Below are 25,872 nucleotides of genomic sequence, written 5' to 3'. Positions count from 1 at the left end.
ATTTTCTTACACACACACACACACACACACATATATACACACATACACACGTAGAGATACATAATAGCAATTATGCAGATGTGTTTGCACTTTAATCAAGGTGTTAATAGTAATAATAGTGTAGGTATTAATCACAAATTTAGATTTCTTATGCTTCAAACTTGTCTGAAACACCAAAATACTAATCTGTTCATTCCAATGTGTCCAGTATTGATGTCTTAGTTGTGTTGCTGGGTGATCTTATGTGAAATTAGCCTTGCTTGACTCAGAAAACCTCCTTGGGTGTTTCCCTGGTGGAAAAACCACATGGACATATTTGCATGTATATACAGGCCTATACACAACAGAGTCGCGTATATGCACACACTGTGCATCAATATCTTGCTCTCACTCACATCTTGTCTCTCCCCTCCCACTACTGGCAATAATGTAAAAGACATTTGCTTCTATATTGGCAGGCTGCCTTCCATCGTCTAATGGTCTCAATCAACTCACTTCAAATAACCTTTATCATATGGCCACAAAAGCGGTATAACGTTTTTTAAAAGCAGCATTTAGATTAATACATATGAATTACCCATGTGGTAAATGTGTCAGTAAGAGGGGATTATTTTACATTCATGAATGAGATGATGACCTCATCTTTAAGCGCACTTTAGGCTTAAGCCTTGGTTTAGGATTCACTGATCCACTGATGCCATGTTTCTGAATACATCACAAACACAAAAATGAATATAAGAATATCCAAAGAAATATGCTGATTGTGTGACAATAAATTCTAGAATGACTCCTGGATTGCTTAAATCTACACTTTTTAACATTTACAGTTCACATAATTGTACTATTGAGTCCATTTCTGTCTAGTTCCAAAGAAAACTGTCCACACTGTGGCTGTGGATTATCCATTGTATTTGGTTGGCAGCAAAAATGTCTGAATCTAAACAGATTCCACCAAAACTAACTGAATGTCTAGATACGCACGGGGATGAGGGAGAATAATGGCTTTTGTGATTTGAGTGAACTAATCCTTTAAGCTTTATAACAGTGCTAGATGATCCTTAATAAATCCTCAATATATTACAATATCAGTAATATACTTATATATCACCCAGCTCTACTGCTGATTTTTACTTAAACCTGCAGCGCAGAACTTTTGCTTCCACCTACTGACAGTAAAGTAATTACACAAAATTGTCAGCGTCCTTATGACGCATGGGCTCTGCCATACTGAGTTGCTGCTGTCTATACAGTTGCTACCCCCTTCAGCTCTGGCAAACCACTCATTGCTGGTTGGCATAAAACACATCACTACCGGTTTACCAGCGTTAGAATATCACCAAAGGCTACAAGATAGATTTTTTCTACAAAAAAAAAAAAAAACTCTTTGATGGTATTGCATGAACTTGTTTGGCAATGCTTTGAAATTAATGGGTGTTCATTTATATGTAAACTAGCACTCAAGCTTTAAGCAAAGCTTTCTAGCTCTGGACCCTGGTATATTAACCACTTATGTGTTCCAGTGACACACAATAAAGTCAGCACTCTGCCAGCTTCAGAAATCCTCGAGCTCTCTCCTTTCTCATCGCCTTCTGTCTTGTCTTTTCCCAAAAGCCACCCCATGTTTTTCATAGCTGCCCTCAGGCATACACTTCTCACCCTATCTCTCCGTTTTCATTCTTTCGCTCTGTCTCTCCTTCCTCCTTTTTACCTTGAGCAACATCACCACCTCACTTCACTCGCCATCAATTCATCTTTACGCTCTATTCCTATCATGCGAGTTGTGTCAGCACCACGTCTGTGGATCCTTACAGGCTTTGCCGGCTCCCTGCGGGCCCAGTGCCCATTGTCCTCTGCATCGATCTCTGCTGCATTGATGAACGATAGCGGCATCAGACGCAGAAGAGATAAAGGGAAAGAAGAATGGATGGACAGACGAACAGATGAATGCGGAAAGTGGAGGGAGAAGGGGGGACTGCAGATGAAATGAGCTGGGTGACAGATTAAGCAGGGTGGATATAGAGGAGAGAAGTAGGAAAATACAAGAGAGGTAAAGAACGGAGGGAGAAGATGATGGAAGGATGGAGGAAGGACATTGTGGGACCATTCGTCAATAGCCAGCAGTGCGACCTTGGGGATCGATGAGGCCGACAGCCAATCAGTCAATAGGCTCCATAACTAGCTATGCTAGGCAGGGACAGAGAGGAGAGAGGGAGAAAAAAAAAAAAAAAAGACAGTTTGGTCATGGCAGTCAATAGGCCAAAAAAACAGGCCGTCTGTCCACTCTAACACAAGTCCAGTATAAATGGCACAAAAAAAAAAAAAACTACGGGAGAGGACTGAAGGGTAATAAGGATAGAAAGCGAGCATGGGTTAGATAAAATGGACAGATGAGTGATGAGATAACTTGGGATAAACAGAACCAAAGACAAATTACAGCACCAGTCGTTTAAGCAATGCCTACAAACGGCATGTTTACATTCAGGACACAAAGCCCTTTACCAACTGTATTAATAATGCATTTTGCCAATTGGGAGCAAAGGACAAAATAGAGTGACATCGCTATTGATCCACAAAGTTTGTAGAGGAAGGCGGTTAGGGTGGAAAGCTGGATCACCAAAAGGTCAGACTTTGATATGGGAGACCTTTGTATTCTTCCCATTTCCTACCCGCATTTAAATTGGTTTCTTTTAAGCAGGACCGTGATTGATCCCCGTACCATAACGTTATTTCTGTGCCTAAACCAAACCACGGCGTTGACAGATCATAAAGTTTTAGAAGGCACAGACACATGATGTTGTCCTACCGATGGGGGAGTCGGATCAGAACAGGATTCAAGTAACAACTGTGTGGTTAATGGAGGTTAATTACGTACCAACTATGTATTTGTTTGGTTTAATTTGGAGGCTCTCATTTCCTTCAGAAAACATCATGGAAACAAGAAAGCCTTCCTGACTTCTGAGGATGGTGGCAATAACAAGACCTGAAGCACCAAGAAAGAGTTAACCTGTCAAAGGGTGTATGTGAGGAGAGTTCTCTAAATGTGCATTCTGCCACAACTTGTTTTTATCCTTTAAAAAGGCTCCTTTTTTTTGTAGAGTAGTGCCACTGAGGACATTTCAGACAACCCGTTAATGATCTGGTTGTGCAGTTAATGGTATTAGATTCATATCAGATGGGAGTTGAGACAGCTGCTTCACAAGAGACCTACTGCACTCACTCTGATAAAGAGACACAAAAAGATAAAAATTAATATAAGGCCCTACACAGAGCTGAAAAGGAAGTGCTAGAATCTTTAGAAATAGTGAGGCTCCCTCAGCAAGAGATCAATTTTTGATAAGCACACAAATGCACATGCGTGCGCACACACACAGTCTTGTTTCCATCACTTCAGAGGACATTATATTCATTTCCCTCACCCTAGCCTTAAACAGAGTCTTAAAAATAAGATTAAATGATTTACGTTATGTTAACTTGCATTTTGTCCCCATAATGAAGGCCAGTCCACACAATGTGATTTATGTCCTCGCAACATGAGTAATACACACTCACACACACATACTAAGAAGGACTCCAAGGGAAATCATAGTTATTAATTATCAAGTCAAGGCAATAAATAAATAATGCGGAGTGGAGCAGTGGCAGCGCACTGTGAGTGGTTAGAATGCCAGATTGTGCCAAACCACAGCAGCAGCAGCAGTAGGTCAGTAATTAATGAAATCAAAGAGCTGCTCTAATGAGAGACAAAGAGCGCTTTCCTTACTGATGACTCCCCCCGGGTAAACAGGAACTCAATAGGACAGAATGCAAAAACAAGCAATTGCACACTGATAGTTTGATCTTAAATATATCTATGTGTGCACACACACAAAGATGAGGGAACACACCTTGTGAACAGTAAAGTTGCAGTATACACACAGGGGCAGAGACAAACACAGTTTAGTCACAAACACAAATACAAATTAACAAAATCTTTCCAGTCCTGTGAGAGGCCACAGCCAGCTTATGCTCCTCATTTGTACCACTGGCTGTTAAGCGTCACAACATCGTCTTCCTCGCTCGCCTCATCCACCCACTAGCCATTATCCCATTTCATTCCTCCATGGCCAATTGTTTATTTGCTTATCGCCAGGCAGATAATAGAACAGAATTAATCTGCCAATTCCTCATTTTTGAACAGGCCAATTCGACTATTTAACATAAATGGACAGAGAAGCAGGAGTAGTTGAACAGCGCAGGCTTGCTGGCTGACTGGAAGATTTAATTATCAGGGCTAATTACTTGTTTTCTTCTAACTGTTAACCACAGGGCCGCCACTGCCGCAACTGCTACGTTTCCCTGGGTGCTAATGCCTGAAGCGGTCTCTGGTTTCATGGGAAGAACCGGGTGGTGAGAACACAACAGGAAACAAGGATGTCTTTTCTGAGCTTGCCATTTTAAATTATCAGTTTGTTGTCTGTCAGAGGAGGGGGTGTGTGACTTTGCTGTGAGAGCAGGTAGTAATTTGTGTCTGGCTGCAACAAAAGTGTGTGTGTCTACAGAATCTTTGGCCATCCATTCAAAGAATCAAATCTGGCCGGGGACATTTGTTGCATCCCCCTACATGTTGCTACCCCCCTCTCTCTCACTCCATCTTTCCTGCCTGATCCCATATGGTATACTATCAAATGAAGGCAGAAATGTCACAAAAATAATGTGTAACAACATTGAATTCATTTCATACTTACTGTTCCAGACAGGTCAGACAAATCAAGACATGTACAGACTCTATGAAGTATCAGAAAACAGTAAAAACAAAAACAATGCCCATTATAAATTCTAGACCAAATGATTAATCAATTATTCGAGAAACTAACTAAGTTAATCAATATGAAAATAATCCTTGATGTATTTTGCAAAAGATGGCTGTAATTCTGTCTTGTGTGTTTAGTATTTTTTGTAATTTATCTTTCGTTCTGATATACTCCCCTGATGACTTTTTAATTTTAAAAGAAAATTACAAAGTCATACATAGACTTGACATTGATCCATTGTGTCATTCTATAAATCTACCATTACAATCGACACACCAATCTACCCACACTGTGACTAACAATTTCCCTGACATCTTTGCCACAGTAGTCACCATTCACATTCACTTCAACATGTCCCTGTGGACACCTGTGACTCGATCACGTGCTCACATAATTCAGAGGGCCTCTGAGTGTCTTTCTGACTGTGTATCCGTACGCATGTGTTCATTTACAAATGCGTCAATGTGTGTGGGAATCGAGCCAACACAACATCCTCAAGACAGACGTGTAGTGAGCAAGAAAATCAACATGTTGAGTGATAAAATCTGCAGATGGGGCCATATGTAATTATAGTTCATTAACATGACGACTCAGCTCTCACTAATCATGCCATTAATACACACACACACACACACACACACACACACACAAACACACACACAGACTGCGGAAGTGGGGGGGCCAGAGGTACCACATCCTGGGTGACTTCAGGAGTCTTTTCCTGTTGTGTGTGAATTTTAGCGGTGTTAATCTGAGCATGGGTAGCCTATTTCAATATGTGTGTGATCATCATGCATGTAGATGTGGTACAGGTGTCGAATAAAAATTTTAGATGTATTCCATGGTCCATGCTTACAACATTGCCTCAAAAACAATATTTTCATAATTAACATTGACTAACACAGCTAACACAGATATGTTGGCCTGTTAAGGCCAAAATATCTGCTGTATTAGCTGTTCTAAATATAAAAATATACCAAGGTTGGTTTTTTGTTGGTTCTGTCATCTACAATATCAAAGAATATTCAAAAGAAATAGTGTTAACACTATTTACATAGCCTACCTCTGCAAGAGGACATACTGAGTGATACTGAGCTTTGAAGTATATTTTTATGCTTCATTTACTTACACAAATCTTCATCAAAATGACGTACTCTATGTATATACAGTAAAACATTTTTTGGTTATTTTTTTAGCCTTTTAAGCTCATTAACCTGTATATTTATCATAAAAATCAAGATGCTACTTTTCTCACTGGGTGGGTGAGGTGTGTAAAAAGTAGAATGACCACAATCAATCCTTAACCTCAACCAAGTGTTTATTATTATAATGGTGACGACAAGCTAATCTAACCTTAACGAAGTAGTCATTTTAACACAAACCATGATTTTTCCCTAAACATAACCAAGTAATTTTTGTACCTAAACCTAACCCATACCAGTGTATACTAGTGTTGTCACATCATAAAAAGGGATTTCTTTTTCAACAGTGATGTGTAACAGTTGAGTGATTTCTGTCCATTTGATTACAATGATTGAGATATTTAAATGTAAATGGTTAATAAACCCTGATAAGCCCCAACATCAGTAAACAGCCCTACAAGCTGCAGGCTAAAGCCGCGAGTACATTTGGTTCTTTCTGCACCACTACATTTTAAATCACACACGCTTTTCCTCACCATGAATAACTCTACACAGACACACACGCTGAACTTCCATGCCAATAGCTTAAAGCCCTGCAGTTGACTTAGTGATCCTTGAGGGTTAAAGGGGAAAGGTAATCTGTCTTGATCTCTAAAGTCCTCCCTGACACCTTGTATCAAACAATCACACCGGCCTGCGCAGAGGTCAAAGGTCATGTCCTCGGAGGTTTCGGCCTATCGAGTGAGGGGTTGCATTGACGCAGCCAAGTGGTACAGGAACCAACCAGAGCAGCTGGAGAAGCTTGTAGAGGGATTTGATCAAATGTATGTACACCTCATTTTACAACCAGAAATACTTCAGGCGTTTTGTAACCTCATGTGCAAATCATGGATGATGGATGGACTGATGCATTTGATCATGAGGTGCTTTTAGTACGTTACACAGAGGGCTAAAAAGGGTTTTGATATGGGGAGAAAACCTCAGGCAAAGTCAGATTTTCATTTCTGAACGTTTTTAAGAGAAAGGACAACACCCAGAATGTTGCGAGGTTTAAGCTCATTTGGCGTTGCTCTGCTGTACAGTGTGTCCTTTCAATTCTTTTCAAAGGTGGTGTGCAGTTGGAGATACAGTATGCAATCTGATTACTTATGTGCGTATTTTCTATCAAATTGCTCTATAATAACCTTTGGGAACACAGTTTGGTGCCATTTACTGCACACTCCTGCACACACCATTTACTGCATATCCATATCAGAGTTTGCAGTGACTATTGGGTTAAATTTCCACTGCTCTGGACTCCGGGGAGCAGTTAGCTGTGTGAAGGAGGTCCTTCATCTGCCACAGACAGCTTATGGCCATGTTATAGACAGCTAGAGCGGAAAGAATGGATGGAGGGAGGGCGGAAGATATCAAAGGGGGGGGGGAGTGGGCTGGGGGGAAAGAGGGATGGAATGACAGAGGGTTGAGATGATGAGGGCAGAGCAGGGTTGTGATTCCATGACTGCTGCAGCCCTTCCGAGCAGAGTAGCGTGACACATGGTATCACTAATGAAATCTGTGCATTCTCTCTTCTGGTAATGAGAAGGTGGAGAGAGTGATGGAAGACGGAAAAAACAGTAAAAAAAAAAAAAAAAAGGGGGAGGTATGGGAAATAAGTGAGGAGAAATAATTAAAGACCATGGTAGACTGATCAAAAAATGAAGAAAGTTGGAGGAGGAAAGACATGCAGAGAATGAGTGACAGAAGAAAATGGAGCAGAAGACAAAGAAAAAAAATAAGAGAGAGGGAGCCTCATCTCCATACACTGTGATAGCAGGCAGATTTGAATTTAGGGCCCGTCTCTCATGGAGCCCCTATAAATAGGGACGAGGAGCAAACACCAGGCAATTTCGCTGCAACACCAAACACAATGCCTGATTGAGGGCAAATTAAAATGCAAATGCAACACTTCCATTTTTCCAGATTTCACCTGTGAGATAAGAGACGGACCTCTGTTTCTTTCATAAAGTGTAGGGATGTGCATGGGTATGTGTGTGTTTGTGTGTTAGTGTGCGTTTATGCACAAGTGTGTATATTTGTTTGTTTGTCAAGTTTGAAATGAGAGGAGACAGGAGGGAGACTGGAGGTGAGGTTGTATAAACAGATTAGATTCAGTATTGTCCTCTCCGAGCTGCATTTCAATCGTCATCCTCGCTGCCTTTCCTTCTGCCCTTGTCTGCCAGCAATTTCAACAGACCTTCAACAGGCTTAGACCTGATCAACATAATGAAATACGAAACAATTTTTAAAATATGATATTATAAAAAAAACAATTTAAAGTGTAAAACTGATTAGAGCGGTGTATTTCACAATTTGTGATAAAAAAAAAGTCCACCCACAAGACTCAAAGACACAACTTGCTTTCTGCACCTTACATCAAAAATGTGATCACAGAGAGGGAATTTAGCAGCATTATGATCCCATTTTACAAGCCAGCATAAATCTGCTTTATGAGCACAAGGACTTTAATTGTTGACAGATTCAGGTTCAGTCTGTTAGTTGTTACAAAGCCACCACTTTACCATATGCATTCAAACCTTTCCAAGTCACGGGTCAGAAACATATTCAACCGCTATGGTCACATGGTCTCAGTGAGCAGAAGGTTTGTAGTCCAAGCCAAGTGCAGGGCAAATGTTGACCACAAAGTGCTGGCCCGGTGACCAATGGTTACACTGTTTGAATCATGGCAGACTCACAAGCCATTTCCATGCATCAGACAGACACAGTAAAGTGTTTTAACTTTGCAAGAGGAGGAAAACGGCAGGGAAGACAGACAGAGAGGAAAAATGGACTGAGAAAATAAGAGTGGAAATGCAAAAAGGAAATGAGCACAGAGAGAATGACATTCAGAAACACAAAATGACAGGTATAGAGAAAGAACGATATAGTAACTAAACCAAACAGATTTTCCTTTAAGCCACTCTTCGTCTAACTGAGTTGAATTTTTCATCAGCCTCCATTCTCAGGGGGTGGTCGGCTAAAACCAAGCCTTCCCTGTGTCCTCATGCTGTGTATGTGTGTGTATTTAATAGTGGAAAAAAGAAAGAATGGCTTTTGAGGCTGGAATTGTGCATTAGTAGGCATGTCACATGTGTACGGTAAATGATATGTGACTCTTTTTTGCCTTCTGTATACATGCATCTTCACAGATTTTCAGAATATGGGAAAGAGAGAAACGGAGGGCTTGTGTTAGTTTACAAGGACATGGTAATATATTCACTATTAACTTTGACTCTCTGCTGCTGGGGTTTTTCTGAGCTCTTGGCTACTTCTCAGTCCCAGAGCAGGCTTGGTGAGAAACAAAGAGAATGACAGAGCAAAATAAAATATATTTAAAAACTGTAAAAAAGGGACAGCAGACAACAAAGAAAACTTGGGACTAAACACAAGACAGAGAGACACAGGAAATGTGTGGGGAGCTTGTTTTGAGGTAAGATTATTTAGCTTATTTTATTATTTAAACAAGAAACTTTAATGTGGTTAATTGCTTTTCCCAGTGATTTGTAATGCAGTGGCAAACTCTTAAACTACACTAAAATAAGACAAACGCTTCTTTTTTAAACAAATGGATGTCAGTTAAGCTGTCATCAGACTGAGTGATTGCTAAGGCTTATCCAAAGAAGTGACTCTTCGTATTAAAGAAATGCACTCAACTTGTGGTAAATGGTGTGACCACAATCTGGAATCCTAAGGCAACTTGCACAAATAAGGTTGAGTGACTAAACAGGGTCGCTCCTGACTCTTGGGAGGTGAAAATACTCAGCACATGGCTAAATGCTATCTTTTATTTGACTTTCCAGATTTGCATCTTTAAGAAACAGTTTCTCGCTGCAACCACTCCTGAGACGGATGCTGGAAGAAGAGCGCTCTTAGTCATCTTGGCTCGATTAATGGCGGTTAGTTTGTTAATTGACTCCGGCATTGTGCGGTGCGATCTGAGTCAGACGTCTGAGTGGTGCTGCCACTCTGCGTCATTGTCAACATCCTACAAGAACACACAGAAACACGAGCGCACACACCTCAACTGCACTATATAAACAAACAAAAACCTGTTTATGGAGGCTGAAGGTTGCTGGAAAACCCAAAGTTCTTGGCTACAGTAATGAAAAGTGAGTGCCAGTGCCACAGTCTGTGTGCTGGGGACTAATTCTTTTGCAAACAATTACATTCCACAAACTGGTAACCAATTTACATTCACATGTAAATCCACCCAATCCTGGCCAATGAATAGGCTTCATTGAGTGCTTTTTACTGGCATTTAGTGATTTAGTAGCAGGCTCCTTCAAATGACCTTCCAGCAAAGTCCATTACTTTACCCCCCTCTAAACACACATACATGCTCAAGACTTTAGAGAGGCAGGTAATTCGCCATTAACTCAAGCTACTCAATCCCTGAAACACTGCCAAGTTCAATTGTGTGAGCTGGTTAGATGGAGTAAGAGAATGCGAAAGAGAATAAGGGAAAGCGGGAAGAGAGAGACAGATGGAAAGAGCAATTGAGAGAGTGACAGAGTGAGTGAGAAAAAGGACGAGAGGGAGGAAGGCACATTTTTCTGCCACTTCCTGCGCAAAAGCATCCCTTCCCATCTGCCCTGGAGAGACTATCCCAGTCACCTCAGCTCCATACCAGTTAGACCATCTGACCACTCCAGCATGCATCGCCACAGAGATACATGCACATAGAGATGACTCGCTTGCACGGACATTAATTAATGCACATATAAAAAGAAAACCCATTCTCAAAAGTACAGCAAATAACTTCACAGGACAAACAACACAAAATGGTTCATTTGGGATGTGTTCACATGCAAATTCAAGTGCAAAAACTGGGCATTTCAGGCTGAACAACAAGTACACAAGCAAGAACACGATGCTGCCAAACAACAGAAAATGGGAGGAATTGCCTACATCACTATCACCTTCATAATAACCCTTGGTAACCCCATTAAAATCACTTCATACATGGAAAGTCTACCCAACACACACACACACACACACACACACACACACACACACACACACACACACTAACAACAGATGGCAAATGTATTAAATGCGAGGGCAAACCAATTACAGAACATAAACCAATTCTTGCTAAAAACACACACACTCGCCACCATACACTCCGTCCTTCTCTGCAGAGCAGTAATAACCATAGCTAGCACTTAGCTACAGGCTAGACCAGGGGAGATACTGAAAAACCGTGTAATAATTTCAGAGCTTAAGCTGCAGAGGAAAAGAAAAGCTTTTCAATATTTGATATCAAACATTCATTTTTCTTATTATACCATGTCATATTTACACTACAAGCCAGAAATGGCCTATGTGCATATGGTGCTAATTTAATGTGTGTATCACAAACCATGTGTGTGTACTTCTGAGGTAGATCACAACATGACATTGTAATTCATGCTATGTGTGTTAGTAGTACGCACTTGTGGCCAAACAAACATAAACCAGCGTGCTTGCATTACAGTTGAGATGGGGAGTAGGAATGGCAATTTTGTTTCATGCTTTTAATGTTTAATTTACATTAATGTAAATGCATCCCTGTCTAGTCAAAGAAAAGTTGACAGGTCCAGACTTTACTTCAAAAAGGTTACCAAGGATGACAACTGTACTTAAATGGTCAATTCAGAAAACATTATGGATGTTTGATTTTACTGAGGGATGCTAGAATTATCCCCGTCCCCCCTAAGAAATTAGTTGGAAATCATCAGATCTTCCTTTGCAAATACCAGTTCATTGATTTAGAGAGATACGTTGCATGGTCTAATTTGTTGACCAGTCTATTTTGCAGAATGGCAGAAAGACATGAGCTTTGTGACCAGTACATCAGGCATGCAGAGGAGAGGGGTTTCCTTCCTAGAATCACACATCAGATCAGAGAATGCTCCAGTTAGAAAGGGTGCTTTAGGGTGCTGCCAGAATGTGGATTAGTCGTCCAGCTGAAGCACGCAATATATACTTGCAACAGTTGGTGAAGATTTTTTTAAATGTATGTTTTGCTTGTGCAGTGCTTTTTTGATGACTGTTGGTGCTACAACTTCATTTGCAAATTTTCCTAACAAATAAAGCCTCTGCAGCAAGATTCACTTGCTGTAATGAATCTGTATATTGCTTTAGAGGCATGTAGCTCCAGAGTGACAAGATTAGAGTCCAGTGAGATCTCACTGTCTTGACCTAATGTAGACAAAGCACAAGAAGAAATGTCTTTGGTGCTGACATTGTTTTGTTGACAATCACTGGCTGCTCCCCAAAATGACTTTTAATCATATGGAATGGGCATCTGGCTGACTTGATTATCAGTTGAATAGTTTTCTGATGGACTGCTGGCTGCCTGACTATATTGCTTCCTGGCTGCTGTCTTAGTGGTTGCTTGGTTGTGAGATTACCTGACAAACTGACTGGTTGTCCAGCCAGCTGGTTAACTGACTTACTGATTGGCGCACTGATTGGCTGGCAGACTAATTGATTTTTTCATTTACATTTATAGCTGAGAGGAAGGAGAGAAACAACAGGAGCACACCCCACCCAACCGCCCTGCACTGCTGACACTCTGATTGCAATCACGACAAGGCACACAAAGAAACGCATACAAACACACACAAACATGTTCAGAAATGTACACATGGTTTGTATAATAATAAGATGCATAACAAGTAGCCAAGAGTGCATACACACAGAGCCGACAGGATCAATGTATATGTACATATAGACAACACAAAAACAAGTAGCACACATTGTTATCATTAAATGACGAGCCAAAAGTGAAGAAGAAACTGATGAAGAAAGTCTAACAGCGTGCCAAAGAGACTTTCCTGGGACTTGCTCCTTTGAGTTGTTTTGTAGACTGCTTTCTGCCTTCTGATGGTCAAAAATGCTGAATGCATCTTTAAATGAATAATGACAGTTAAAATGGGGTCATAGTTATAGTTGGACTGAGGTCATGGTTGTGGTTCCACTATAGAGATGCCAAAAACATCAGCAAGTTAAAAAGGTACCCTGTGGAGTTGTTGACCATTAGAAGGAATCCCTGTTTTGTTGGTATGGCACACGCTTATGTGGACTCACTTGGTGAGAAACATTGAATGTAAACATTACTTTTATTTGCTGGCAAGAAAACTCCACAGGGTACCTTTAATCACATCTCTTTCTTTTAAGGATGTCTCTGCTATTTTGACGTCTGCAACCTGACCCCAGAGATATTCTGACATTAAAATACTGGGTTTGTGCTTTGGGCCAGGTTACAAGCCCAGTGCAGTGATCTACTGCCTTCCTCCCTACCTCCGCACACTTGATTCATTTTTCTTAGTCCTTTTCTCTTTCTCCATCTAACCCCCCCCCCCCCACAATTCTTCACTTCCTCTTTCCCTCCCTCATACGGACCTACAGTACACTGAGCAGAATAAGTTTCATCCAATCCCAAACCACCACTTAGTCTTTTACAGGCTGTTCCGCTCTCCCTTGCAGTTTTGATAAACTGAGAAGATCAGGTCCCATGCTGTTATGTTAACCTTCCTTGCCACTCGCCACATTACATCCTCTGCCACCTACAAAGCTCTCTCACTCCTGCCCTCGCCTTCTCATAAACTAGGAAGAGCAGGTCCCATGCTGGCGTGTTAACCTGCCTCGCCCACTCACCCCATTACATCCTTTGCCATCTACGCTGCTCACACTATCTCACCCTCGGCCCAGTCACTAACACCCTTTCATTATGGATAGTCTTCTCCGCAGGGGGCTATCACTTCAAAGACTCCCCGCTTTCCTCCTCTGTGTCTGTGTGGAGAAGGTGCAGATGATGGGGTGCGATGAGGTGTACAGAAGGGAAGACTGGGGAGTGGGGAGGGGTATCATAAAAGCGACTGAGCCATAGCTTCACGATTTATGTATTTATTCATCACCAAGGAAGCTGCGTATTAAAAGGTCGGGCAATTTTCCAGGTCACTGCCCAAACCCACACGGTGAGGAAGTGAGGGGATGAAGAGGACAGAAGAGAGACGACAGATAAATAGAGAGAGAGTGGCAACCATGGCAAGCTGGTAAAAGGTGATACTGGCAGTTGGACACACATCGGTGTGTTCACACCTCACCTGTTTGCGCTTGTGTGCATGAGCCAAATTTGCCTAAGCACCCCTGTATGTGTGCACATGCTGTTTGTTTGTGCGAGAGAGAAAGAGAGAAAGCATCCGCAGTTTGTGTATGCGTTCACGTCTGTCTGCACACCGGCTGTGGTTAATGAGTTTGAAAGGTCAAACGCCTCTCAGAAAGATTAATGGGGTTTCCTAGGCACAAGGGTAATGGTTTACGAGGCCCAGCCGGACACATTTCCAACATGACGGTCATTACCACCACAGAACAGAGATGGAAGGAGAAATCACAAGCAAAGACAAGGATGACTGCTGGGCAGCAGGCAGTGGGTAGAGAACATTCTGCATTTGTGTTTGGGTGGGTGTGGGTGTGTGTCCGTCCACCTGATGTACATGTATGAATCATTTTTGTACATGTTTAATTAAGTGTGTACAACTCTGAGCTTTGGATAACAGAGCCCATTGGATATTTCATCTCTTGTGTGAACTGCAATTAACAGATAATGGCTTTAGATAGATTTTAGCTGCCTCGACCTCTTATCGACTTCTACAAATCTATAGCATTGACCAGCTGCAACATATAACAAATTCCTTCATCTCCACAAATCCTTAAAAAGCATAAATATCAAATCCCCTTCATTTCTTAAAACAACTTGGCGTTGATGTCTGGTCAGTGTGTGGCCATCATGCCTGCTGTGATCAAGACCAGTTTTATCTAAATTGGTTTGAAAAGTCAGCTGCAGGCTTCACTCTGACTCAAAGCTGACACTTGTTGCGCTCTGGTGCTTTCAGGTACTGTCGGAGTGTCCAATTCACAAGACTTCAAAGTGACAACATAGCTTGTTAAAAAGGATTTTTCACATCAAGGTCTGTTTACAGGTCTTGAGGGAGTGATGCTACATATGTGAAAAATGTTGTATAAAGCCTTTTGTGTATGAAATCTGATCAATTGTGAGGTCTCACTGACATCACTTGAGGGTTGGTTGGGGATGAAGACTACAAAAAAAAATCTGTGGTTGTGGAGAACTTAGCTTAGCAGACCTCTGTAGCCCGCTCCTCATCCCTACTTCAGGAAAGGGTGTCAAGGCTACATTAGCCACTTCTGTTGGCAGTCAGAATTGCATAATGGTTTATGCAGGTGGAAAGCTGGAGCGATTTTGAGCTGTCCATCGTGAATCCAACAATGTTAAGGGAGTGCAATACTAAATCATTGGAGTATTCTTTTAATGTGCTTGACTGTCATCTATCCACAGGTTTCAAGCCAGCACCTGAATCCATCGAGCAGCCTGTGTTCAGTCTCTCTGTTTTTCTTTGAGTCTGAGTATGTTAACAAGTGCTGCTGCTTCATTCAGCTCAGCGGAGTAAGTAATAGCCAAAATTATCATTTGGCTGCCATTAGAGGAAGCCTGGTGTGTTTCTGAATAGCGGCAAGTGCATGCAATTGTGTCTGCGTATGTGTGAAGGGCCATTTTTGTAGCATGATGTAACATTTAATAAGGTGCAAAAAAGAAAGAAGGGAAGCATGGAAAGATGTACATTCACAAACACGTTAAATGTAAGACACAGTCTCCTCTCCAACACCCCGCCCCACACACACATACACACACATTAAATGCAAGTTCTCCTAACATGTGTCATAAGGTCAGACATGGCAGAGGAGGACTAGCAGACACGAAAAGCACATTAAGAGGCAGGGTCCAAAGGCTTGCCAGCCTCAGCCAGGGCCAGTGAGGCGAGAAAAATGGAGAGGGGAAGCTAATGAGAGAGGCATGGGCTGAGTTCTGCTGTAGAGGTGTTTGGGGTCTCCTAGTGTGCCACGTGTGTGTGTTCGATGTTGGGAACATGTGACGAAACCCAAGAGTAGATGTGATTTCTCATGTCTCTTTAATATATGTACAATGGATAGCAAGTTTGGAGCATGGACACATTCAAAGGGCTGCGCCTAATGTTTTAACAAAATGAGAACCCACTCTTGTGTGCTCACATAGCTGTTACATAACTGGATCTGGACTACTGGGCAATATTGTCTCAGCTGCTGTCAATCCAAAGGTTCAAAGCATGTTGGATGACCTTGTGCCCAAAATAGCATTTCACCAAGACTGAGGTAAACATATTGAAATGGGGAAGTATTATACCCAAATGAGACTCCCAGGAAAAACAACCTGCATCTATCTTCACCAAGTAAAAGGACATATTGTTTATGTTTAAGTGACAAACACCTCTAGTGGCGGCATTTATTAGGACAAGCAAAAATGAGGAAGTCAGGTGACCTCACTGTTGGTTTTGTTTTTTTATAAGCATGACCATGGTCATTCAGCAACCTAAACCACATGGTTATTATTGCAACCATGATGCTCAAAGGTCCCCTAACCTTAACAAAATACTCATATTAACCCAAACCTAACCAAACCTGAACCACAGCGTTATCAAGTTATAAAACAGATTTATTTCAACAGTGTTTTCCAACGTCTTTGGAAGGCAAAGACAAATACTGGTGTCTGGCCATCAGATCATAAAAACAGTTTTAAAAGGCAGTTACAAAGAACATATTTTGTTGTTTGATTTGGAGGACTTGTTGACCTAATTGTAAACTCAGCTTTATCGTGCTTTAATTGACAATGTTTTTCCTACAAAATTCTATCTGTTCAGAAAACGAATGGATAATTTACTGGCCATAATGTCTACATCATCTGGGGTAATGCAAAAAGAAAATTAAAAGGTAACACATTGGGCTCTTCTGATTTCTCTAATTTGTGCCTCTGTCTCCTCTCTCCTCCGTCCTCATGCCTTTGACCAAGAAATCAATCTCTGCGCGCCATCTTGAAGGATGTTTCAATTCCTATAGGAGGCTTGTCTTTCCGACACCTGTGACATATAAAAGAGGCATGATACACAGCTGGTATATACAAACCATGGCGAGAGCAGGACACTACCGTGATCCTACTAGTTATTTAAGATAATCAAATCCTTGATCAAACTTTCTTCCCTTCACCCTTCGTGTACAGAACATTCCTTAATCATATTTCACCTTGATATTTTATCGTTGAATGTAGGCTACACTCAATTCAACCACTATAATCGTGACATGATGTTTACAAGAGCAAACAGCTGCTAACGTCAAATAATATCGACAACATTCTTCTCTTCTTGGTACAGTATTGTGTATAGTTGCCATGAACACTGTTGCTTTTCAGACAGATCATAAAATACAGTGATAGGCTATAATAAAAAAAATGGACGGAGTATGCAGCTGTGCCACTAGTCAGATTTAATTGATGTCGCTTTAAAATTACATTTCCGAAGCTAGGATGTCTGATTTTGTTAAACGCCTGTTGCCCCGACTCCTCTCTCCTTGTATCTCTTCCTCGCCTCTTCCACTTGCATCTCATCTGGGACGAAAAAAAGGAATCAAGGGTGTACAAACTGATTAATGAGAAAGGCTTATTGTTTTGCCAAAAGTCCACAAAGTTATTCTTTAAAGACGCATGGGTAACTGCATATGTACATACTGTGTGAGTGTGTGTATCTTTTTGTACATTCCACGACCTCTGTCACCTCCATGACAGTATGATGGGACTGCCTAAACCAGGCTCAATTGAGGCTCATGGTCTCTAAGCCAACATCTGAAAGTGAGGGCAACACATTTAACCGCTGGCAGAAAACTGCCCATGCGCACACACACACACACACACACACACACACACACGCTGCATTTCCTTTCCCAGCATTTTCCTCACAAAAGCCTCAAAGTCATTTCTTGATTTAAAAGAAATAGATGCTCCAATACATCTGACCACATGGAATGGCCAAAGTCTTATAAGCCTGAAGCCCCGCTTGCCTCAATAAATCTCGCTCATGAATCTGTTTTTCATACTAAAGTCTAAATGAGTGGGTGAGGATGTTTTCACAAATGGAAAAGGAAATTAAATGAAATGCTGGGAGTGTGAGGGTGGTAGACTGACTGAGCTCCACCGAGTTGTCAGTTCAATTCCCGAACATGCCCACCCACATCAAGCCTCGCATTAATGCAGTTAGTGTTTACTCTCAATGCAAAACACCCTGAGCAGAAATTTCTGCCAAGAGCACAGCTCCAGCTCTGCACAAGTACACACCAGTGACATTTATCAACTTTAGACACCTTAGGACTGAAAGCCTGCCAACAAAAATTCCTCTAATCCATTAGTATCCCAACAAAAGTAACAAAAATGAATAATGTGTTTGAGACATCGGTATAAAACTCAGAAATGTGTCTTAACTCTAGGATGCTGGCGGTGTGGGTGGTTGGAGATATTTTTAATTTAATATTTTCAGTTATATTTATTAGACTTTTTTGCATATAACCTTTGAAGAACCTTTAGAGAACAGGCCCTTGAGATGTTTACATAAAGCGCTAACATGAAAGCACAAGTGCACTTGCTAAAGCAGCTCTATTTGATGCCTCATTGTGGGCTTTAACGTCTTTCTTCTACTCTTCACATACCACATGCAACGTATGTGAAATATATAGTCAGAGGTAGAAATATAAAAAAGCCTGACTGTTTGTCTGACTTGTTCCCTGAATTCATTTACTTGACACTTACATACCTTAATTAAAAACATGGTAGTAACATGTTCTATATTTAAAACTGAACCATTAGTAATTAATCGATTAATCAGCGATTTTAGTTGTTATTCAAGAAAAAATGCTAAATGTTCTGGTTCAAAATGTAAGGATTTGCTGCTTTTCTTGGTCTTCTATGATAGTAAACTCAACATCTTTGGGATTTACACTGCTGAACAAAACAAGCATTACCTAGTGTTTAGAGAAATGATGGGTATTGGCCATTGACAGGCCCAGTGATGGGCATTGTTTATTATTTATTAGACCAGAAGACTAATCGAGAAAATAATTGAAATTAATTAATGACAATGAACTGCAGCCCTAATTTTATTGACTGATTGATTAGTAAACTCAATTCACATTTTAGGTCATTTTTCATTGTACCAAAACTAAATCAAAATGTTATTTTATATTTTACTTAATGCTGAGACAAACAATTATATTTCATCAATTAATCTATACAATATCATCAATATCACATCACGTTTCTCTGAGCCCAAGGTGATGTCTCTAAACAGTCCAAAACCGAAAGATATTCAGCAAATCACCATATGTCAGACTCTGGAACCAGTGAATGCTTGACATTTTTGCTTGACGAATGATTTTAAACAAAAATGCCATTGCAAGCCATTACTGATTTGAGCCTATATTCTCGTCTTCATTTTCCATTCTGATTTACATTTGTTGATGTAAAGAATAATAGTGAATAATTTAATTACCACCCACACATACAATAACATTTCAGCATAACAACAAGATGGTCAAGATGCATTGAAATGACCTAAACAGAATGTTTGTTTGCACTGATTTAACTCTTCCCAAAGTTGCACATTGTAAAAACAAAAGAATAAAGGGGTCCAGAAACTTTTAGATGGAAACATTGACTTTAGCAAATGTGCTCAAGCACATGAGGAACACAGGGACGCAGAGGCTGTCGCATTCACAAACACACAGACAGCAGCTGAAGATGATGTTTCAGCAAAAGGTTCATCAATAAAATGAGTGTCCAAATGTGCAGTCCGTCCGCAGTTCCTTCATCTATCATAGGCAGCTGCACAGAGCCCCTTCCTCACTGTCGAATATAGTGAAACACCTGCTAAACCCCCATCTTCCCTCCCATATGTGCGCGCGCACACACACACACACACACAAAGACTGGTCTTTCTCCCTCCCTCCACCCCACACACACACACACACACACACACACACACACACACACACACTTTCCAATGGCTCATTCTTGCCGATCCAGCAGAATAGCCCTGATGCTGTAGTAATGTCCTTACCATGAACAAAAGAAATCAGCTGACTATATTGGGATCCAATAGACATGCATACTCTCACTTACACACACAATTCATCTATCAGTCACAGTCAATGTGTTCCAGTGGAGTGGGAGGTAAATAAGGATCTGGCAAAGCTGCTGCATCGGCATGTTATAGAAACCCTTGGTCTGTTCGATTACATGTAACATACAAGAGCTGTGTAACAAAGCAGTGGTGGCAGCTTACAATTCCTCATCACCTGCTCTCTCCCATTTGCCTTTACTCGCCTCCAATTTTCTGTCCGTCATTCCCTCATCCACTGTTCCTCGCCTTCTCTCCAACTCAGCCTCGATTATTTCTCCACCCTCGACCTGACACACCTCTCCCCCCTTTTCTACTTGTAATGCATCAAGTTTTTGGTTGAGACTCCTCTTTCTCCCCTTCCCTCCATTCGTTTCGCAGCACCTGTGACTCTACCCTTCCTCCCGTCGCTCTTGAAAATGACAGTGTCCCTGAGGCCTCGACAAGAGAATGTCGCGGCGCCACGCCTGCCATCTTCACAAATCACTCTGACCTTTCATGCTCACAGAGGTCACAGTCATCTGATCCAACACGCACAGGTCCAAAGCTGTCTTTGCCAGTAAAAGATGGACCAGTGCACTGGGCCCGGCAGTGGAAGCAGAGCAGAAATAAGCCTGCATAAATCACAGACAATTAGTCCCAATTGATGCCTGGGAGGGTGGAGTGCTACTCCTCTGCCAGTCTGGCAATTGCTAGTAAACCCAATATTAGTCAATCAGATTGCTTCTAAGTACTAATTATATAATTTCAGTAATCATATAACATATGAGTGAAGTTTAATAATGAATAGCTATTTTAATTATGTTGTGTTCATGTAAGCAGTAAACAGAAATACCAATGCTTTGCATCAAGATATAGCAGGTTTTTAAAATAATGGCATGTCACTGGAGTTATAGAAACAACAGTTAAGTAAGCAGTAGGCCCGATAAATTAAACCTTTTATTTTAATCTACAGATCGTCTCTGCCTCACCATAAACCGAAACAATCCCTGACATATCTGAACATGGAATCTAACTGTTTATTTGGTATGATTTTGGTTAGGTGACTAAAGCTACTCTGTTAACTTAGAAAGACTGTGGTTATGTGGTTATTGAGTGTAACTGTGGTAGGACAACCAGAATGGCTGTTTATGCTTACGGAAAGATTATGGTAAGGGGGGGGAAAAAATCCAATATTACTTGTAGCTCTGAACATTCAGACCAAACATTGATTTTAGAGGTGGAGGCTTGCATATAAAGTCAATGAAAAGATGCATGCGGAAGCAAAATCCCCCTAGGCAGTGCGCAAAGTGAGGTGAAGATGCGACCAAGCGAGCTAAAGATGCTTCAGCTTGAACGAAAAATTTTTTGCTTATGACCTCATTTAAGACCTTATGACTCCACTTCATTAAAAGCAACAGAGAAAAAGGGGAGAAAACTAAAAAGTCAAGTGTTCCTGGTAAGTTCTGAGATCAGTCATATGCCGAGCTGTCACACAAAACACACATCCACTCTGTACACACACACACACACACACACACACACAATGGGTCAATGGGTACACTGAAACGGAATTAAAGCGGCATTTTCCACCGTAAAAGTTTGCATACTCTATCACCAACCTAAGACTTTTACTTTTTTGCTTTGCTACATAAAAGACCTCCTGCAGTGACACTCAACATTGGCCGCGGACATAAATTATGCGCTACAGAATCAGACAGTTGTAGCTTGTACAATGGAACCCCTTCAAAGAAACCCTTTCAGAAAGGCTTTATGAGTCCTTTACAGCAATTCTAACCTTTAAGATAAGACAGATGCTGATAGAAAGTACATTTATTTTACAGTGGAAGGATTGGGCTTCAAGAAATCCCCTACTGTGGGAGGTCTAACCTGAAGACATGGAGAACCAGTCGCATTGTCAGCGTTTTCAATATTATTTAGTTATGGGCTGATATTTTTCCAGATAGTGGCTTTATTCCAAACTATCCAAGAATCACAACGCATCATGGGAGAAAATGTCAGTTGTGAATTTGAAATTAAACATGACGTGGGGGGGTTTCTGAAGCACTATAGCGTCTACAGGTAAACAATAGGCTCAATGCCTGCCAAGAACATTCTTGCAGTCAAGTCACTACGGCCATTCTGACACGACAAGGCATCAAACAAAGCTACAGCCGCACAAACAGGATGATCCCAGAGGTTACGCTGAGACTCTCTCGCTCTGAATCACTCCGCTCCTCTCTATCACTCTGCCTCTATTGTTCGGTACTGAACTTGTGCCCTTGCACTCTCTCAGCTTTCTGCAGAATGGATGGATGCAGAGGGAGGGAGGGAGCAAGAGAGGGAGGAGAGGGGAAGTAAATGAGATCCCGATGAGATGCCAAGGTGTGTTAGCGTTGAGGCGTGAGGAATGAGAAAAGCGGCCTGAAGGGAGGGGGAGTGGCTAGATTGACTGTGTGTGAGGTGTTGGATAGTGGACACCCGGCTCTGCCTGCCTGCCTGACGGAGCGTCCCGGTCGAATTAGTGTTTGCTAAGTCAGCTCATGGTGCGGGAGGCATGCACAGGAGAGGAGCAGAGGGAGAACAGGAGGAAGTAGAGGAGAGGAAGAAACAAAAGGAGGACATATGGGAGGACAGTGGGAAGAACAAAGGAAATCAGGAAGATGGGGCAAAAAGAAGAGCAGAGGACAAAGGAAGGATGGAAGAACTGCAACATAGGAATGTAGTCTTGCAAAGATGCAACATAGCAAAACGCTGTTGGCACAAGAGAAGAAATGAAATAAGAGCAATGACAAACACAAAGGGACATATAAAACAGAAGTAAAGCTACTAAAGGATTAAAATGAGAACAGTCTTCAAAAGAGAAAATTTTTGAATAGTGATCACAGAGCCACATGAATACTGTAATATAGTAGTTAAAGAGTTTCACACAAACAGAATGAATTAAACAGGTAGGCAAAGTGCCTCATTTAATATAATAATATTATATAATTTTAAAGAAGGAAAAAATTCTCTCTAGTGTTTTTCCTATCTCCCAAATCCTTATGAACAGCGAGAAGAATTTCTGCCAATACCAGCCTTCAGGAGCACATTGCTTTCACAGCAATTAATCGCTGTCACAACATCAATTAAACAAAAGCTAGCATCCAAATCTGGCTACCCAGCATTCCAGGGAACCAAATCAATCTGGCAATGAGTCCGCATGTGCTGCATCCAATGCTCGAGAGGAAGGCGTGTGTATGTGTAAATGAAAGAGCACAAATGTGTGCCTGCCAGTGTTTATATGTGCGAGTGTATCTGCATGTGCGTACACTAAAGGGCCCTTAAGTCTCATAAAATGTCATACCATGCACGTGTGCACAAGTGTGTGTTTCATGAATAAACTTGCATGCAAGCGCAACATGTACGTGTCAAGTGAGTGTTTGCATTTGATCCATCTGTGCCACTATAGTGCATTAATATGTGTCAGTGATGTCTGCCAAATGTATTTTTCTAGAGTCTAGAGTACACACACAACATCAGCCGAACATATGTATAGCTACATGTGTTCGGCTGATGATGACGGTGTTTTTATGCACATGCCTGAATGTATCCAATATCCACTCAGTTATACCTTGTCAATAAAGCCCCTTTCAGAGAGAGCCTGGGGTCTGAAGCTATTATGTTCTTTTCCACTTCACAATCTCCTAACTGATTAGGATCACTTTCCTGGTTTCACCTGAGCCATTCAGTCAGAAACACACACACATTCAATCAGCACTGTGCCTTAGTTTGAGCTGAAGTAACATAGGTTTACAATATCTTGGCTAACTTGTGAGTGCAGAAAGTGTTTATCTGTGGCAATCAGCTGCTGGTAAATTGTTGGACCACAGCGTACCCTCCAAGCTCCCTCTCCGACACACTTCAGTGCAGATGCACAGGGGCAATTAAACAACCCAACAATCCAAATCCCGAGCAAACATCGGCATTTAATCTTGATAAAACACTCTTTCTGTACATTGTTCCCCCGCATTACTGTTTTGATAACAATTCTTGGTTTAATGCTGATGGAAAGACAAAGAAATCAAAGGAGAAAAAGGCTTCCCTGCTGTTTCAAACTCGTGTAAGGAATTCTTATTAGACAAGAGCTGTGCTGAAAAACTGAGTTGAATGCAGTGGGATAAGGAATAAGGCATCAGCCTAACGCATCCTGTCGTCCGTGCCACAGCATCAGTGACTGTTAGGGTATGAAAAGACAAAGAAACCAGTTGCACAAAGATTCCGTGACAAAAGCCCACCACACAATCCAAATCTTTATGACAACAGACCGGGGATTTATTTCCTGCCTGAACGAAAATGACTTTTCCTTTCTGAATAAATCAGAAACTGGATATGGAAGCATATAGTGGCTCTACAATATGAAAACAGAAATGCAATTATTGCACTCACTTTTAGTTTTTAGAACAAAATCATTAAACAAGTTGTCGACATCAGACAGGTAGTTCTAATCTGCAATGCTGAAGTGAATGCTACAAATAAATTGTATAGGTTTTTGATAAGCTATTTTGTAATTGCAACTGAGTGAGAAAAAAATCTAAATAAACCTTATGTTTTCGCATGTTGGCGCTTTGAGTTCACTGAGCTGAAAGGCGTAAATCTTTCATAGTAGCTTTTTGAGACGCGTCTCTCCGGCGAAAGATTTTCTCCTTCACATGTGTGGTTTGAGCTATTTAAATAGTGTTTAATTCAACTATTAGTGATGCCCCTATCACTATAGGAAATCATGCACCTGCTTCCCATCACAGAACAAGTGCAAATGCCAAACTATCTCCGTCGCGGACATCTGTCGTTCAACACTGCCTGCTGCGGCGACCGGTTTGGTACAGCCGAGCCAAAAAAACAAAAACAAATAAAACACACGTTTTCACATACCTTCTTCGGCGTGACAGTCTTCTTCTAGCTTCAGCAATAATATCCAAAGCACCGAAATCAGTGTTTTACGGGGATCCATGTTTGTCTGGCCAGTTCCGCGGGGCTCTTGTCATCTCTCTCCAACCTGCGCGCAACGCACCGCAGCAGAGACGCACTCAGTGTTTGAATGGAGCAGATGCCGTCTGGGCAAATAGTGCAGGATCCATGGGACCACACAGCCTATTTGATATCTCGGGGGAGGGTTTTACAGACGAGATTGACACCAGGCGAGCGCAATGAACTGGGACTTGGAGTCGAGGGTATGGGAGGGTCGACCTATCAAGGAGCTGCAACCTGAAATCTCTGCGCCAGGTGTTTCCACTATAGTCAACTGAGTCAACCCTGCAGTAGTTCCTTTTCTACAGACTGTCCTTTTATAGAAAGTGGAGCGGGAAGTTTGTGGGGGACCTTTGTGAATGCGGTATAATATGCTGTGTTCACAGAGTCCTGAGCTTTTTTATATACCTCAGCATGTGGTCCTGGGGCTGCCAGGTGGTCCTCAATTTAGTGTTATTATTTCAATTCAGTGGTTTGCACAGATGTATAATCTGTGTTTTAAATGTAACTAAAGGGTGTCCCCATGCACTACCATCAAATTCTAGCAATTAGCAAGAGACAGCTAGATTTTTAAAGAATCCAACCAGAAAAATCGGACCCGGCACTCCCCCAAAACACATTTTGTGTGCAGGTGCAGAGTGCATGCAGGCCAAGGGGGTAAGCCAGAGATCGGACAGTGAAGACGACCAAAGCCAGGCCCAAAAATGACGTGTAAAGAGATGTAACCGTATTGCTTAGATTATAAGATCTCGGCAATCTAAAAAAAAAATTCGGTGATCACTGAGGCTGCGTTGGTGTTTGACAGGTGAGCCTTGTAGGTGGGTTGATTAATCAGTGACGATCCGAGTCAAACACACTGAGCCATGAAACTTTTTGTTG

General features: G+C 41.5%; 1 protein-coding gene across 6 annotated transcripts in view; it reads right to left on the bottom strand.

The window, feature by feature from the left end:
- The window catches only part of LOC123976106 (ephrin type-A receptor 7-like), a 157,785-nt gene extending 132,138 nt beyond the window's left edge, over positions 1-25,647 (bottom strand). For 3 of the 6 annotated variants that reach the window (XM_046057949.1, XM_046057948.1, XM_046057946.1), the window contains exon 1: positions 24,898-25,636. In XM_046057949.1, the coding sequence (XP_045913905.1) occupies positions 24,898-24,976 (79 nt within the window). In that variant the 5' untranslated portion in view covers positions 24,977-25,636. Of the gene's footprint in view, positions 1-24,897 lie in introns of all 6 variants that reach the window. The other 3 variants (XM_046057943.1, XM_046057944.1, XM_046057945.1) reach the window with 2 other exon arrangements.
- Between the last annotated feature and the right edge of the window lie 225 nt (positions 25,648-25,872).

This window comes from Micropterus dolomieu, linkage group LG09 (assembly GCF_021292245.1).
Source record: "Micropterus dolomieu isolate WLL.071019.BEF.003 ecotype Adirondacks linkage group LG09, ASM2129224v1, whole genome shotgun sequence".
Taxonomy (NCBI): domain Eukaryota; kingdom Metazoa; phylum Chordata; class Actinopteri; order Centrarchiformes; family Centrarchidae; genus Micropterus; species Micropterus dolomieu.
Note: the sequence above shows the minus strand (reverse complement) of the source record. Positions and strands in the feature narration are given on the sequence as shown.